The sequence below is a fragment of the Daktulosphaira vitifoliae genome, unplaced genomic scaffold (genome assembly GCF_025091365.1).
Source record: "Daktulosphaira vitifoliae isolate Bord-2020 unplaced genomic scaffold, ASM2509136v1 Scaffold_1, whole genome shotgun sequence".
Taxonomy (NCBI): Eukaryota; Metazoa; Arthropoda; class Insecta; order Hemiptera; family Phylloxeridae; genus Daktulosphaira; species Daktulosphaira vitifoliae.
In genome coordinates, this window is record NW_026099572.1 from 29,787,042 (window position 1) to 29,803,095 (window position 16,054).

General features: G+C 28.3%; 2 protein-coding genes across 5 annotated transcripts in view; one reads left to right on the forward strand and one right to left on the reverse strand.

The window, feature by feature from the left end:
* Positions 1–10,973, reverse strand: part of LOC126895183 (protein lozenge-like) — a 27,252-nt gene extending 16,279 nt beyond the window's left edge. The window contains exons 1-3 of one of the 3 annotated variants that reach the window (XM_050666763.1): positions 10,391–10,973; positions 6,213–6,326; positions 4,285–4,446 (exon numbers count right to left, since the gene is read on the reverse strand). In XM_050666763.1, coding sequence (XP_050522720.1) covers positions 4,285–4,446; positions 6,213–6,326; positions 10,391–10,787 — 673 coding nt within the window. In that variant the 5' untranslated portion in view covers positions 10,788–10,973. Of the gene's footprint in view, positions 1–4,284; positions 4,456–6,212; positions 6,327–10,390 lie in introns of all 3 variants that reach the window. The other 2 variants (XM_050666761.1, XM_050666764.1) reach the window with 2 other exon arrangements.
* Positions 1–16,054, forward strand: part of LOC126895201 (GTP-binding protein Rheb homolog) — a 146,211-nt gene that overhangs the window by 124,143 nt on the left and 6,014 nt on the right. The gene's annotated exons all lie outside the window — the stretch shown is intronic.

The following is a 16,054-nucleotide window of genomic DNA, read 5'->3' on the forward strand; positions in this document are numbered from 1 at the left end:
ACATAATCAACACTTAGAACTGTTATTGTGTAAGCAATACTCGGTGACGAACAGGGAAAAAAAAATGAAGAGATTATTCATTCATAACCTTGATTAAATTATTTAGGATCACGAAATAGCTCATTAGATTACGCATGTTCACAGTATATAGGACTTTCCCGCGACAATGTTTGTGACCTTTTAAGTGTGTTACATTTTAGATAATAATATTATTATTTCGAATAAATAGTTATTTATTCAAAGACAATGGAAATTTATATTCGACACCTTTGGCGCATATCTGACTATGAATATTTTGATAATATACAAATGAGACCGGAAATATATAATAAAAAAAAAAAAACGAAGCACTTAGAAGTGTATCGTAGTACATTACTATTGAATAGAAAAACCGTTTTGTTTTTCGATAACTGTTGATCCGTAAACGAATAATATACAAGGGGAAATGCATCCAAAGCGTTCACGGTTCGTCGAGATCCATAGAAGCAAGACACCAGAAATCACGGAGCAAAATTAGTAGTTAAAAAAAATCAAGTATAATAATACACCCAGAAAAAAGAAAAAATCCAAGAGAGACAGAAAAAGGTATATACGCGTAGACGTGCCTATTGGATCTTATTAGACTACTATCCGAACCGGCAATCACACACAAATATATCCCAACTCATCCAAAATCATTGTACAAGATCACAAATTATCGCTACACATAATCACGTCTGTTATTTCAATACGAACGGTGTATTACTATCCAGTCCGTATAAAAGGCAAGGGCGCAATGACTCCTCTCACTCGGTTGCTTGCGCGGGTTTGATTACTTCACGACTTCACGAACGTTACACCGATCACATTTACGAAGGAATTATACGTTGTGGAAAACAATTTAGGATTTCATAAAACACACACACACGCGCGCACGCTTTAGGTACACAAGCCAGTTATTTATTATAATTTCTTATAATTCCAAAATTTAATAATTTTACAGTAATGAGCACAAGACAAATACAGAGAATTGAATACTTTAATGCAATCTCAGAAGTCCACAGGAGTACTAAACAGTAAATGCTTACAAGTTATAAATTGGGTCATATATTTTCACAAATATATGACCAAATGCATATACAGTCGATTTGTGTGAAACTCATAGAAAATAACATGATCACAAAAAAGTGTAAAAACAAGGAAATCCCCGTGAGTTATACTGGAATTGTGTATGATTATTAATTCACAGCTAAACAAAACTTTCCTTTCGTATGTACTAAGCAAAACATTTATGTCTTATATTATAACACACCTGTGAATTTCGCATTTGAATATTTTAATGTGTGCGTAAAACGTGGAAATTTTTTTATTGTTATAATAAGAGAATTTTATTATAATAAAGTAGCTGACCTTGTGGTTTGTACCGCTATAATTTAATAAAACTATAAGAGTCTGGACAGTTAGAGTATGCATTAAAAATCGATCACATTTATAGAAACATTTTTTTTTTGCTATGACGATAATACAAATTAAATATTGCATATATGTCAAAACACAATAGTTTTTAGTAACCGCAGATGATTGCATTATATAAATANACCGCAGATGATTGCATTATATGATATATAAATATTCTGGTATTATATTTTAATAACACATGTATTATAACATAAGCTTTATTTTTATTTTTTGTGGGTTGTGTAAAAAAAAAAAGTTTTTATAATGCAAAATATAGTTAGATTTAACATATGTTTAATATTTAATAATCTATGAGTGTTAACATAATGGCAAAAACATATAAAAGACCTATATAAGAAAAAAAAACCTACAATTAGGTTGAACAATTTTAACTAATAAATGTATAACATATTTCATTATTACGCGGTATATATTTTAAATATTACTTAGTAAACTGATTATATTATAAAAAGTAGTAGACTCCACAAATGATTTAAATTTCACGAATCTACGAATAGAAATGATCATTATAACAAGTATATCTATATGCATTGCTCAATTGAAATTTACAAACAATTAACCAGGTAGAACGGTAGCACGTATTATATTTTAACCACTTTTCACGGTTTATTTCATCCCGTAGTTGTACAATATGGAAATTTATCCATGATATCATAATAAAAAAAAAGTAAGCTTTCATTTCTTTCTTCATTTAAAATTAAACTATTACTTAGAATGCAGTATGTATTATATACACTTTTAAATTATCATTTTTTAACGTAAAATATATATGTTGTAATTGTAACACTAATATATGTTTTAAGCAGTTAAATATTTAATTATACTGGTCGAATACACATTAGTTATAGTCATAGCATTATATACAGTGCTCAAATTGGAAAAAATTAAGTAGGGGAGCTCTACCTAACAATTTGAAAACTGCGTCCCCAGCGTTTTGAAGACCTTTTTTTTTTTTTTACTCATTACTTTATTTAGTCGGAAAACAATAAATAAACAACGATATTACAGAACACTGAACTATAAGATCTATTGTAATATCATACTATAATGAAATATATCAAATAAATTATAAAAAAAAACACATCATAGTAAAATTAATACCTTCTCAGCTAAAATTATTTGATTACAAAATATTTTAAATTGTAAAATTGATCACAATTTAAATCTATACTTAAAAAAAAAAAAAATGCGGTTATATTTTCCACCGTCCTCCCGGCCCAATAAAAAAAAGTAGTTGGGGTGCGCAAAAAATTAAAAAAAAAAGTAGAGGAGCTCCGCCCCCCTGCGTACCCCCCCAATTCGAGCACTGATTATATAAAATAAAGTAATTTTTCCTAAGTATAATATATTTACATGTCATCATTACATCTTAACTTCGAATCCAGTGATCACATGACAGTAGTTAGTCACGATTTCAACACGCACTTGCCTTATGATTACAGCGGTTAGATCAAGAAACATTAAAAAAATACTATAATAAATTTCTGTGAAATCTCCAAAATATTGCTTATGAAGTATTTGTTTTCATCCGGAAAGAACAAAATAAAATAAAACAAAATCGAATGACTCATTGACGGAGACTTAAACGATCACATGACTATAAAAAAATATTGCTTTGTATAACGTAATCGTTATATCATACACATTATGTATACTATATAGGGGTGTTCAGTAAGTAAAGAAACAGGTTTCTTTTGTTTTCATTGTTCTTAAAAATCGACCCGTTTCCTTATTTTTTGAACACTTTATAATACTTTATTACATTTGTTAAAGTTTCAGAATTCTAATACAAGGAATCAATTTTTTTTATGCTTCTGTTTTTTGATACTACCCTCCGAAAAATTTTAATTTTTGAATTAGTGACAGACGTGTAATTTTTCTTTATACCCAATTTGAAACGTAAGATGACGGCATATGTTATTCGATGCACCCAACACGCTTTTTACCCCAAATTATCCCTTGTTGCTCCACAATATCTATGATATCATAAACAAACATATAATATCATTTTACATTGTACAAGTATCCTTTGCAACTATGTACACAACAGTGGACACGTTAACCCTGTCTAGTGTCTTAGACGGTATAATGTTTCGTTTTGACTTTTTTTATCAATAAACCCACATGAACATTATAATTTAATCACAAGGTCCGAGGTCTATCGTATATAAAACCACATCTTCCGGTGTCAAAACACAAAGGTGTCTGGGACCTGAGATTTCAGCGTAAAAAAAAACCTCTGATTAAAATATATTCAATGCTTATACAGGTATGTTTTATATGCGTGAGAACACTATGTGATAAGGTAGTCAATATTAATATTTTCAGTATAATTAATTGTTAGACCGATTTTATAATTTAATATTGAGGATTTTAACAGAGCTATGCATATCACATCAACTTAGGCCTATTAAAAATACATCGAAAAAACAGAGATAACTAATTAATGGTAGTTGTCATTTAATCATAAGAATCTTCAAGTGTCAAGCGANTGTCATTTAATCATAAGAATCTTTAAGTGTCAAGCGAAAAAAGAAATAAATGTTAAATTAATGTTTACTTAGTAATAGGTGGTTTCATTGATAAATAAGATAGTGAAGATACCAATACACGAGATTCAGGTAAATCAGATGAAGGGTTCATGGGTAATTATGTTAGGAAAAAGCTACCTACATGTAACTCCTTGTATTTTGTGGTGTACCTCAGAACTGCGGTCAAGTTCGTGCGGTCGTCGGCTAACACTTTATGATAGTATAGGTAGCAAATGATGTACTCTTTTTGGGAGCATTTTTTCATATAAAAACAACATTAATTTAAATAACTAACCTTGATTATTATTTGTTGACCGGTACGATTGATCTAAAGTAGAAGAATCTTCGGATTTTACTCGTCGGTATGTATCCAATTCTCGAAGATGGTTGGAAAACGCAGCATTTTCCATGAATGGCCTCTGACCAAGGCCTAGGGCACGGAATTGATGGGGTTGACCTAGATGCACAATAGACATAACAAATTCCAAGTATTTATTTGATCTCATATGTCGCAACAAATGTCAAATAATGAATAATTTATTTAAACAGTGTTAAATAAAAATTAATTTTATATAATTCACTAAAATACTAATTTCTTTTTTAATTAGTTTTTTCTACTTGTAAAATAAACCCAATAAAAAAAATTATTTAAAGTACATACTTATCAATTAAATAACTTTTATTTATTTATACGTGGTAAATTCGCATATGAAAATCTAGAGCTAGATTATCACAGAATTAAAAAAAATTACTTTAATCAAATATTGTATTAGTAAATAATTTGTTAAATAAACCACATATTACTACTAAATTTTTAGAGTCTGAAAATGTCAATTGGCAAAAATTATAAGATACTATAAAAATGTACCGAAGAAGCTGTAAATGTTTTACTCATATGTTTAATGAAAAGTTGAGTTTAAATTATTAGCGATTGTCGAATGAAATCTTTTAACGTACATGTAGATTTTTTTATCAGTAGTTTGTAATACTTTGAAAAATTAGTAATTTTCACACTATCCTTGTTTATTTGTAAGCAGATAAGTTATTTTTAACGTTCATATTATTAAAATTTTGTAAATAGTAAACGATAGAGTAATTATTCTCACGGAAGTTAGTGGTTGAGATATTGATAGCGATTGTTACTTGTTGACGCCGTTTTACTGAATCCTAGTATCATTTATATAGATAAGAACTTAAAATGGTTCTCATGCTTAGAAATAAAAATAATATCAATATGTTTTATTGATTATTGAGTAATTGTTTTTAGATTTCCTTAGCAGTCGTCGTTATTCATTTGTCAAATAAAGGCCTCTGGATCATATCCAACTGGTGGGATCAAATTGGTCTGCGTGTTTACAAAATTATAATTAGATCTATTTAGTAATCTACCCAGAGGCCTGCCACATGGGTTCCCGGAAACCTATTCATAACAAAGTCACGCTTTTTGATATTATTGTTGTAATATCGGTATCAATAAAAATGGATGTAAATTTATACTTAGCGGAATTAAACTGAGTGCAATTAGGGGAAATAAATTCAAACGGTAAAATATACTTTAAAACTTAAATAGACGTTATGTAGTTTAATATTTAATTGAACATCATGCTAGTATTTTTTATTAAATCTATTTCCATCAAGGAAGGAAGTCTACATACTTATGCGTTTGATAGAATTAATTAAAAAGAACTTATAGAAATTATAAAAGAAAAACTTATACAAACATTATAGTATAAGACTTTAATATCTCGTCATTTTATAACCACTTCAAATTTCATTTTATTTTCTTGGCTAGGTTATTAAATGTTATAACTATTTAGAGATATAAATAATTATAAAATATAATTGTTTGGATAATTTTTTAAATTTTCAATTTGATTTTAATGAAATTAAAGGGTCTCAAGCAATAATCGACAAGTCTAAGTATTAGAAGATGGAAGTACCACTTAGATACATACAATTTATTTTTTAAACTTTATATATGAATGATATTAAATAATAATAAAGTGCAAATAATATTACAAGGAAACAGGTGCAACTAGAATAAAATTTATTTACTTTTCTACACAAAAAAATATTTTTTGTAGCAATAAATATAGTTTATAATTTTATTTTGAGAGGGCTAGCTAAAGCTACTCTAGTTGCTCCAGTGATGGGTCTTTTTATACACACCAAAATTCTATATTTAATATAAACTAAACATTTCATATTTCTTTATAAACTTACGGGATTTGGACCTTGGTTCACGGGGACCGTCTACGGTAACTTTGATTGCTTTATTGTAAGTGGCTACTTGAGGGGGGCATGTTGCCACTGTAATGGTAATTGTGAAACTTTTTCCTGTAAACATTTTTTTTGACTATTAAAAATTTTAATAACATCTTAGATATGGATTAGAAAAAGTATTAATATTATATTAATGTATTATATTTTATAGAAAATATACGTTCAAAATATATGCATGTAATAGATTACATACACATAGTTTCTTTAAAATAATATTCGTGAAGTTATTGTTATTTGTATACAAGAAACTCTAAAAAATATCTGTTAGCCCTATTATTATTATATTACGTCATATAATAAGTTTTAATGGCACCTAAGCTAACAAAAAAATATTTTAAGGTTCAGGTTTAAAATGTGGAGTAAAATTTAAAATTCTTCCTTGACAGTTATCACCTCATGAATAATATTATACAGGTGTTCAGTAAGTAAGGAAATAAGACAATTGTTACAAACGATGAGAACAACAAAAACCCGTTTTCTTACTTACTGAATATATATTAAATGTTAACAAAATTTTATTTTATATGGTAAAACTACTATACTAGATAAACTAGATCTAACTGACAACTCTTATAAATTTTGATTCATTAATCATTTCGCTTAATTTTTTTCAAATTTGTCTCTAATAAAAAAAGTAAACACATTTTATATATATTTATTTTCAACAATTCAAAAATAGCCAAATTTTAACTCTTTTCTCGCGAACTTTTTTGTTGGGTCAGTAACGGTTCGAGAACAAGTTCTTACTGAGTTACAAGCTTGATGAAGTAAAATATTTTTTTGTATACTTCTACTGTTATCAATACGCACCATAATTCTTCTAATCGGTACCTGATATTATCAAAGGTTTTCCATAATCTGTTTGTTATACATCTTATAATACCGTAACTATAACCGTGTTATCGTTTAAGTTTAATTTCAGTAGTAATGATACCAGCTACAGTGTCTCGTTCAAGAAATTCAAACATTATTATTAATTTTATTGCATGCCTGAGGGGACGAATTGACCGACACGTCATTTTACATGACCCATGGCCCAGTTCACTCGGATGAATCACCTGCGAAACTTATATGAAATCTTCTAGTCCTTAATAAGCATGTGATAAGAACAATCTACGGATATGACTTGACCAGGTTAAAATGTATAGCTATTCGTATTCATTACAAACAAATCCATTAGTTGATGTTGATGTTGGTTGTAAAAAAGGGTTAATCTTTAACAATTTTAATGCTAGAGTACTGATAAATTTTTTAAGTGGAATCATAATATAGTGTGCGTAACTTTTATAGTTTTTTGTAATATTTTAATGCGCTTTTACTTTATGAACAGAGCAATGACAATAACAATTGACACTGTGCAGGATGGTTTATTACAGTTATATGGCTATAATACAAAGTGCAATGAATTCGATGACCACAAAATCCTGCCCAACGTGCAATACACATCAATGAACGAGTATTTTTTTCACGTCTTTTTTCAGCCGCCGCCGTTATCCTGTCGTCAGTGTAATTGCTTCCACATTGTAAAAATACGAGAAGTACCATACTACCACCACATAAACGACTACAGCGGTACATTAATAATATTAGTGTCGAAATGTAACCAAGTAATAGTATAAATGATAGTAAAAGAGATTTAGAACGACAGTTATTGCAAATTGATTTTTTTTTTCGTTTTGCGGACCTCTTGATGATACGAGTATACGGGAAATAAAAATAATAAAACCGTTTCTTTACGAATATTAAGTAGTCTCCCGTGGAAAAGCGCAAGACAACAAAGACTCTTTGTTCGGTTATGTGATCTATGTCCAGAAGATACCTTAATACGACATTGTTGGAGTTGGCTAGAGTTAATTACCTGTATAATATACGAGACACCCAAAATTATTATATCTAGAAAACCACACTTCGCTGTACTGGTTTGTACCAAGTATCCATATACAGAATAATATTACAACAATTTTTACTCAAGTATACTAATAATAAGTTTTAACAATTTACATAAAATATCTTTTTCTACCTTGTAATAATTAAAAAATAGTTATATAGACTGATCGGTTTATTATAAGCTACTAGATTACTCTCAAAATAAATACACCATTGAAAAAAAAATGTTTCCTTTTTTTTAGTTTTACATATTTCTTGATTTTTATCAGCTATTAAATAATTACTTTTTAATATCATCCCCTATAACTTATAGGAGCGTCAACTTTATTTTTTCAAAGAGCTAAATAGATAATTTACTAGCTTATTTACGAGATAATGATGTAATGAAGAAAAAGACTGGTTGATAACAACTTTTGGACCAATACTTCGAAAGTTATTCGTAAATTTATAACCAAGTTGGAAAGAAGAGTACGACCAGGAAAATAGCTGTACCCATTCTTAACCTCAAGTCATAACTTTAAATTGTTAGCAACTTTAAAGTACTGGTCCAAACTTGTTATATACAAGTCGTTTTCTTAATTACTTCATTATCTATAAAATAAGGTAGTAAATTATCTATTTTGCTCTTTGAAAAAATCACGTTGACACCTTACAAGTTGTAGGGAATGATATTAAAAAGTGATTTATAACTGATAAATCAAGAAATATACATAACTAAAAAATACCAAAAAATAATTTCGCATTATTGTACATCTTTTGCGAGTAAACAAGTGATCTGTGAACTATGTGTATATAAGAACACCTTTTGGATTAGTATAGATCCATTATTGAGTATTATTTTAAAATATTAATACAATTTTTCATTGAATTAATCTTTATTATTTGATTTGACGTAGGTACAAACTAATAATTAATCCATGAATTTACCTTTAAATTATAACTCTTAAATTTAAAAATTTATTCGTCTTTTCTCACGAAGAAACCTAGTTATTTTAGAGTTTAAATAAGTTGGCAAAATTTTAATACTAGTTGTACTCAAGGTTTATAGTCTAAGTTAACTCTAAAATTCGCTTTGCTGCACATTTGAAAAATAAGTAGATTTAATTAGTTTAATAATTAAATTAAATTAAATTAATTTATTTATACATTGTATGTATGATGTACCTTATTAAAAATGAATGTTAAAAAATATATTAAATGCATATAATTTCTTTTGGAAATAGTTTTTAATTTTAATCAATTTTCAGGTAATTATTATAATTTTAAATAAAACAAAAAATTAACACCGCCGTTCAATAGTAATATCCGTAAACAATAATGTAGTCACAGGAATATAATTTTCTAAATATTTTTATTTAAAAACTAAACTAATGAACCAATATTGATGAAATGTCTATGGAACCAATCTTAATGTAAAACTTTTTATATAAAAAATAAGAATTTTCAAAGTTATTTTAAAAATAACGGAATTCTGAGGTATCGAACATAAAAAAAATATACAAATGAATTGTGAAACTCCTCCTTTGTTTGAAGTCAATTAGAAATTAAGTTTTAATTGTTTTTTTAAATTATCATTTACTAATTAAGTTAAAACAATTGCACATTGAAGGATTAAAATTAAACTTCAAATCAATTATTTATCTTAACTAAGTGAGCTGAGAGCTATTACCTGGCGCAACTAGACAAGAGTTAGGGGACCGAATCACCTAGTTTAATAACTCAATAATATAAATATTATGTACAACTTTCTCAGAGTATTTATCGGTCATATAGTAAATTAACAGTTTAATGATTAAGAGTGTCGTTCAATTGCAGTAGGATATAAACCAAAACAAATATTTTTCTTAACTAGTAGTAAGTTAATTCGTCAAGAAAAAGCAAAAAAATTGTTTTAGGATTTTGGAACCGAATGGAACAAATCGGTGTTGCTCGGGAACAACCGTCTCAATCTAAAATTTGTAAAAATGAGTAAAAGTCGCACATGATTTAAAATAATTATGTAATTATAACAAAATTATTGTTTGACATATTTTAAACATCGGTAAAACAATCTGAATCATAAAACGGTTATAATATAATATTATTAAACAGTTATATTACTTATTTTGTTTCATCAGTATAAACGCATATTTATTTTGAATAATCGATCCTAAACTCATTTTTATACAAATTTTTTAGTTGAACAGTTTATCTCGAATACTACTGAAATACAACTAATTTTTCTCACTTACCACGTCCGCTTCGACCAACGAACCTGAGGTCGTTGAATTTTGCTATCTGATTTTTAACAAGTGCCGAACAGTTTCTGAGTTCTGCTGAACAGTTTTCATCATTGCCGGCCTTGAGCGTGACGGCTGTACCATCTGGTACTTCGGATAGAATTACTACTTTAAAAGCACCGGGTAGTGTTTTGTTCGAACGCCAATGCGTCGGTAGCGCACTACAAAGCATATAAGGGCAGCCAGTGCGGACAAGCTCACCGGGATGTTCTGCAGTCACTTCATTAACAGCAGCTTCAGTCCACCACAATTCTTCAGATGAAGACGCCGTTGCCGCCGACTGTTGTTCGGATGCACCACGGCGTCTCTTTTTGTTGTGGTCGGACGTCATTGATCGCACTAGTCGCATAACAAAAATTCACCCAAAAGCGTAACCAAATCGATAAATCCGAAGAAATAGAATAATTGAAACCGAATCTTACTCGCGATAAGCCGGAAAACGTTTACGATTTCAACAGGAAGAGGCGCTAAAGAGTTACAGAACGGAAATTCGAACACGCCCGAACCGCGGAGTTGACCGACTGCAGAGTTGGAACCGGCAGGGCAGCGCAGAGAGACGCACGTTTCGCTCCCCACCAACGAGCATCGATAGACACTCCCATCGGCAACTCCCACATGATCCGGGAGTGACTTATGTGTTTTTGGGACTTGCAGTAAAAAATTATAAAAATTAAAGAGAAAATACGAAGACTAATTAAAGTTTCCTCTATTATCGGTTCAAATGTATATTAATTCTAAATGGTTATAACCTCAAGTTATGTAAAATTTGTCGTATAAACTAGATCGAGGAAAAATAGTAAATTTTAAAATTAAAACTTTCAATATACACAAGTTTGGATCAACAATTACTGTGCTTATTATTATCGTTTCCTGTGATACAGGCAAAAGCTTTTAAGAGAACATTACGTATAAACAAATATTTTAATTTTTTAGCTATAGAGAAAATTTGGAGATTGTTAAATAATCTAATCTAGTAAAAATTTTACATTGCTTACAGAAAGAATGGTCTAGTTTTATCCTGTAGTACTATAGTACTATACGACAAGAAATGTTATCGTAAAGAAAAAACATTTTGGACACAAATTAATCTAAGTTTAATAGAGTTCTACAAAAATATATTTATAATAATGATGACTGCAGAAATATTTCATGGGGCAAAATATTTGTATTAGTATCTGCTCAACATACGCAGTGTTGAAGGGAAGTAATAGCCTTTTTACTAAAAAGTAAGCTTTTTTGGAAGCGTCACCTTAAGTGCAACAAAAAGGAACTTACTTAACGAATTAGCCACCCAAAAATTTAAATGATTGTGTGTGTTGTCAAATGTTTTTAGGATAGGGAGGAAATAAAATTATCGATTTCAAAAATGTTATTTTAATTGGTACCTATAGGCCTTGTCGAATAAAATAAATAAATAAAAGATTTTTTGACAGTTTTGTGTATTTTTTTTTTTTTATAAAATTTAATGTTTAATATATTAAATAAATATAAACTATACCTACATGTCATTTATGTATTAAAAAACAATACTCTTAATCTTGACATACATAATAAAAATTAATAAAAACATTATTTTTTATTTTTAATTAAAAAAAACCCAGCACAGGGGGGTCAAATTTTTTTTTTTCAAATTAAAGTACATTACATTAACTTTAATTTAAGATATATATAAAAGTGTCAGACCTTCCGGAACATTTTCAAAAGTTAAGTTGAAAAAGTTAATTTTTGTGAAAAAGTTAATTTTTGTGAAAAAGTTTTCATTTTAAATCCTCCTCTGTGGGCAGGTAAAGGGTTAAATTTATGAAAAAATATACTAAATGATAGGTAAAAACATCAAGCATCTATAAAAAAAAATTATATTGATATGTTCATTTTTGAAAAAGTTATGGCAGTTTTTAGTAAAAAAAAATTTCGAAAATTAGCGATTTTTAAATTTGTAATTTTTTTGGAGGTTTCCCCCATTTACGGGGAACGAGGGAAATTTTTTCAATTTTGAAGGGTAATGTCTTCAACTAGATACAATTTGTGATCTTTTGACGTATCGTTGAAAGAAATCCATTCTGTGAGAGTTGAGAAAAAGTGGTAACAGACACAAAAAAAAAATAAAAAAATAAATAAATAAACACATCATAGTAAAACCAATACCTTCTCAGCTTCGCATCGAAGCTAAAAAGAATTATTCTATAAAATTTGATAATAATGAAAATTGACAAAGCAAAAAGTCAAAAACAGAAACATGTCTCCCCCCCCCCGTGGACGCTTATGATTTACAACTTCATCTAGACAGTTCCGAAAAAGTTAAGTATGTGAGCTACTGAGAAAAATGGTAGATTTTTTTATAAGAGACTGGTCGTATATATTTATACCTATTAAACAACAATATTATAGAGTGTGGCTATTTTCTAACATCTGATGTTAATTTTACTTATTTTTTCAAAATAATAAATAAATTTATGAGTTCGAAAATGATGAACGATAAGTAAAAAAAGTAATACAGGGTTCTTAAAACACAGACTTTAAACTCAATAAAAATCTTGGTGAGCTTTTTGATTTCAATTTGGTGCTGAAAGTAAATGAATATTTACTGGAAATTGCCGTATGAACAAATTTTTATAGTACATTTGTGAACGGATGACAAACAAGCCATAAAAAACTGAAAATTTTATTATACATCTATTTATCAGCTATTTATTATTGTTTTGTTAAATTAATAACTGCCATAAATAGTATGTTAAAAATTCTATCAAATGCACTTGATAAATTTAAAATGAAAATAAATTCTATGAAACTCAAGTAAAATGCACTCAGATCTAAATATCAACATACGAATAATCAATACACGATTATAACAGATCCGAGAATTCTGCTACCTTAGAAGTATCATAGCTTCCAATGACATATCAATACCAGACATCAGAAGAAGAATAGGATTGGCAAAGCAAGCACTCTATAATAAGAATCAATTTCTCACCAATAAATATCGGATCATTAGCATACGTAAAACATTCGCTAAAATATATATCTGGAGTGTGCTTTCATATATCAATGAAACATGGACAATTGACAAGATAGACAAAAGCAAACTAGTAGCATTAGAGTTATTGATATAGAGAAAAATGACAAAGACATAATGGATAGACAAGAAAAAAAATACGCAAGTGCTAAAAGAAGTACGAGAAGAAAGACAGCTGATGAAGGTTATTGAAACAAGAAAAATTAAGTTAATCGGACACATCATCTGACACAATGGCTTTATAATCAACATCTTCGAAGGAAAAATAACTTAAAAGAAACAAAGAGGACGAACAAAGAAACAATATTTTGAACATATTCTGGAACTCATAAATTGTGCGTCTTATGTTTCCCTAAAGAATTTGGTGTCAAACAGAGGAGTTGCCTTAACGACAAGGCATTGCCTTTAATAGATGATGATGAATTAAAAACACTGATTAGTCATCTAAAATTAGGATTAATCTCAAATATTAAAGTAAAATTATATTGAGGTTAAATTATTTTCTTTTTCTTCAGTTTATTGCAAGCTATTTAAGTCCATCAATGCTAAACATAAATTCTTCCATTCTTCATGATTTTCTGCCAATTATCTAGGATTATCTACTTTCAGAAACTCTAAATTCATAAATGAAGAAATTTTTTTAATTAAAAACCTGCTATTATTTTAAATAAAATATTTTACCATAAATAAAAAAAAATGTTTTAAAATAATAAAAGAATTATTTTTATTATGATGCTGTTTTTCTACATCATTATATAACCCCAGAGGAAAACGGAAAAGTTATTTTTGGTAGAAACTGACGATGCCCGATTTTATTATGAATATTTAAAACTCTGTTATTGTCACATAATATGCTGGAAAAAATTCAAAACATTCAGCTAGATTTTCAATTTCTGAGATTAATTTAATATAAGAAAAGTATTTCGAAGAATTTTACTTTACCAATAATTGCAAAAAAATATATTATTAAACCCTTAATAGGTTTTTGTTGAGTATACTCTATCTCTGCTATATATATTTCAACTTAAACAAATAATTCATTTATTAGTTTAAATTCTTAAATCAACAATTAAAGTACTTTATTAACCTTTGCTATAACAATGATTACTATTTTCAATGCCTATTATATGAGATGGATCCAGCAAAAAGGTAAAGTCTCCTACCACTTTTTTATTCAAGGCGCTTCTCAAATGTACCCAATAAACAACATATTACTTAAGTGTACCGTGAATATTTCTCCAAAATGGCTATGAATTAAATGTATATAAAAATAGATATGTGACTGAAGAAGTTTGAATACTGTCTAGTACTCCTTACTAGAGTTGTCTAAATTTAGCCTAAATGAAGTGCAGCGGCGTATTTATATGCAGGCAAGATAGGCAACTGCCTACATCGGTATATTTTAAGGGATGGCAAATATTGAAGGTCAATAAATTTATAAAAAGCGAGTTATTTTTTTATTGTTGTTAAGACATATTGATTTCCTAATCATTTTCATAATCATTTTCATTTGTTGTGTATTTATTGTATGTATATTAATAGCTAAAAGCAATTTTAAAATTTATTAATAAACATAGATTTGCTGGAAAAATATTTTTAAATTTTATTTTTTTTCGAGGAAGAAATAGTAGCGTTATGGCAAAAATATATAAAAATGAGCCCCCTCCGTCATAATGTAATGAAGAGCGGCTAATTTTTAAATGCCTATAGGCGAAAAATATGTGAATACGCCACTGATTAAGTGATTTTTAGTTAGGCGCGTCTGTATCGTCTATTATTAAAATAATAGACAGGACAGGATAAGTCTAAAGTGAGGGCGTAGGGCTGTTTTATCCTCATGATTATTTTTAAATAAGGATGCTCCAAATAATAAAATCGTAGTTCAAATAACACAATTTTTAAAAATTTATTTAGTCAACAAAATACATTTTTTTCATAGAAAAATGAGTATTTTCTAACCAATTTTGGATCATCCTGATACTTTGAAATAAAAAAAAAACCCAGCACAAGGGGGTCGTGGCAAAGTGGTGACGTGGCATAGTTGGATCAAGTATAATGATATCTGACATTGATTAAAATCACTATCAACAAAAACGCTTCGATAGTATTAAATTTAAAAAAAAATCTAAGATAGCTATTTTGTAGAGTAGAATTTAAGAAAAATTTTAGTAAAAAAATATCTTATTAATATTCAATAATAAATATTCTGTAGCGTTTTGAAGTTTGTGAAAATTTGAATTTTCTTGTATTATTTTACGGTATTAAACATTGAAATACGTATTGAGAAAAGGACAGATGAATGAGAGTGATAAGTAATAATTGCCCTATCTAATTTCTTATCAAGGTATTAATGCCAAGTTTGTAATGTATACACATTATCATCGTATGTATACACAGTAATCATGAAAAGATAGCGTTTTCTTCAGTCCTTTTCTCAATGCGAAAATCAATGTTTAATACCGTAAAATAATACAAGAAAATTCAAATTTTCACAAACTTCAAAACGCTACAGAATATTTATTATTGAATATTAATAAGATATTTTTTTACTAAAATTTTTCTTAAATTCTACTCTACAAAATAGCTATCTTAGATTTTTTTTT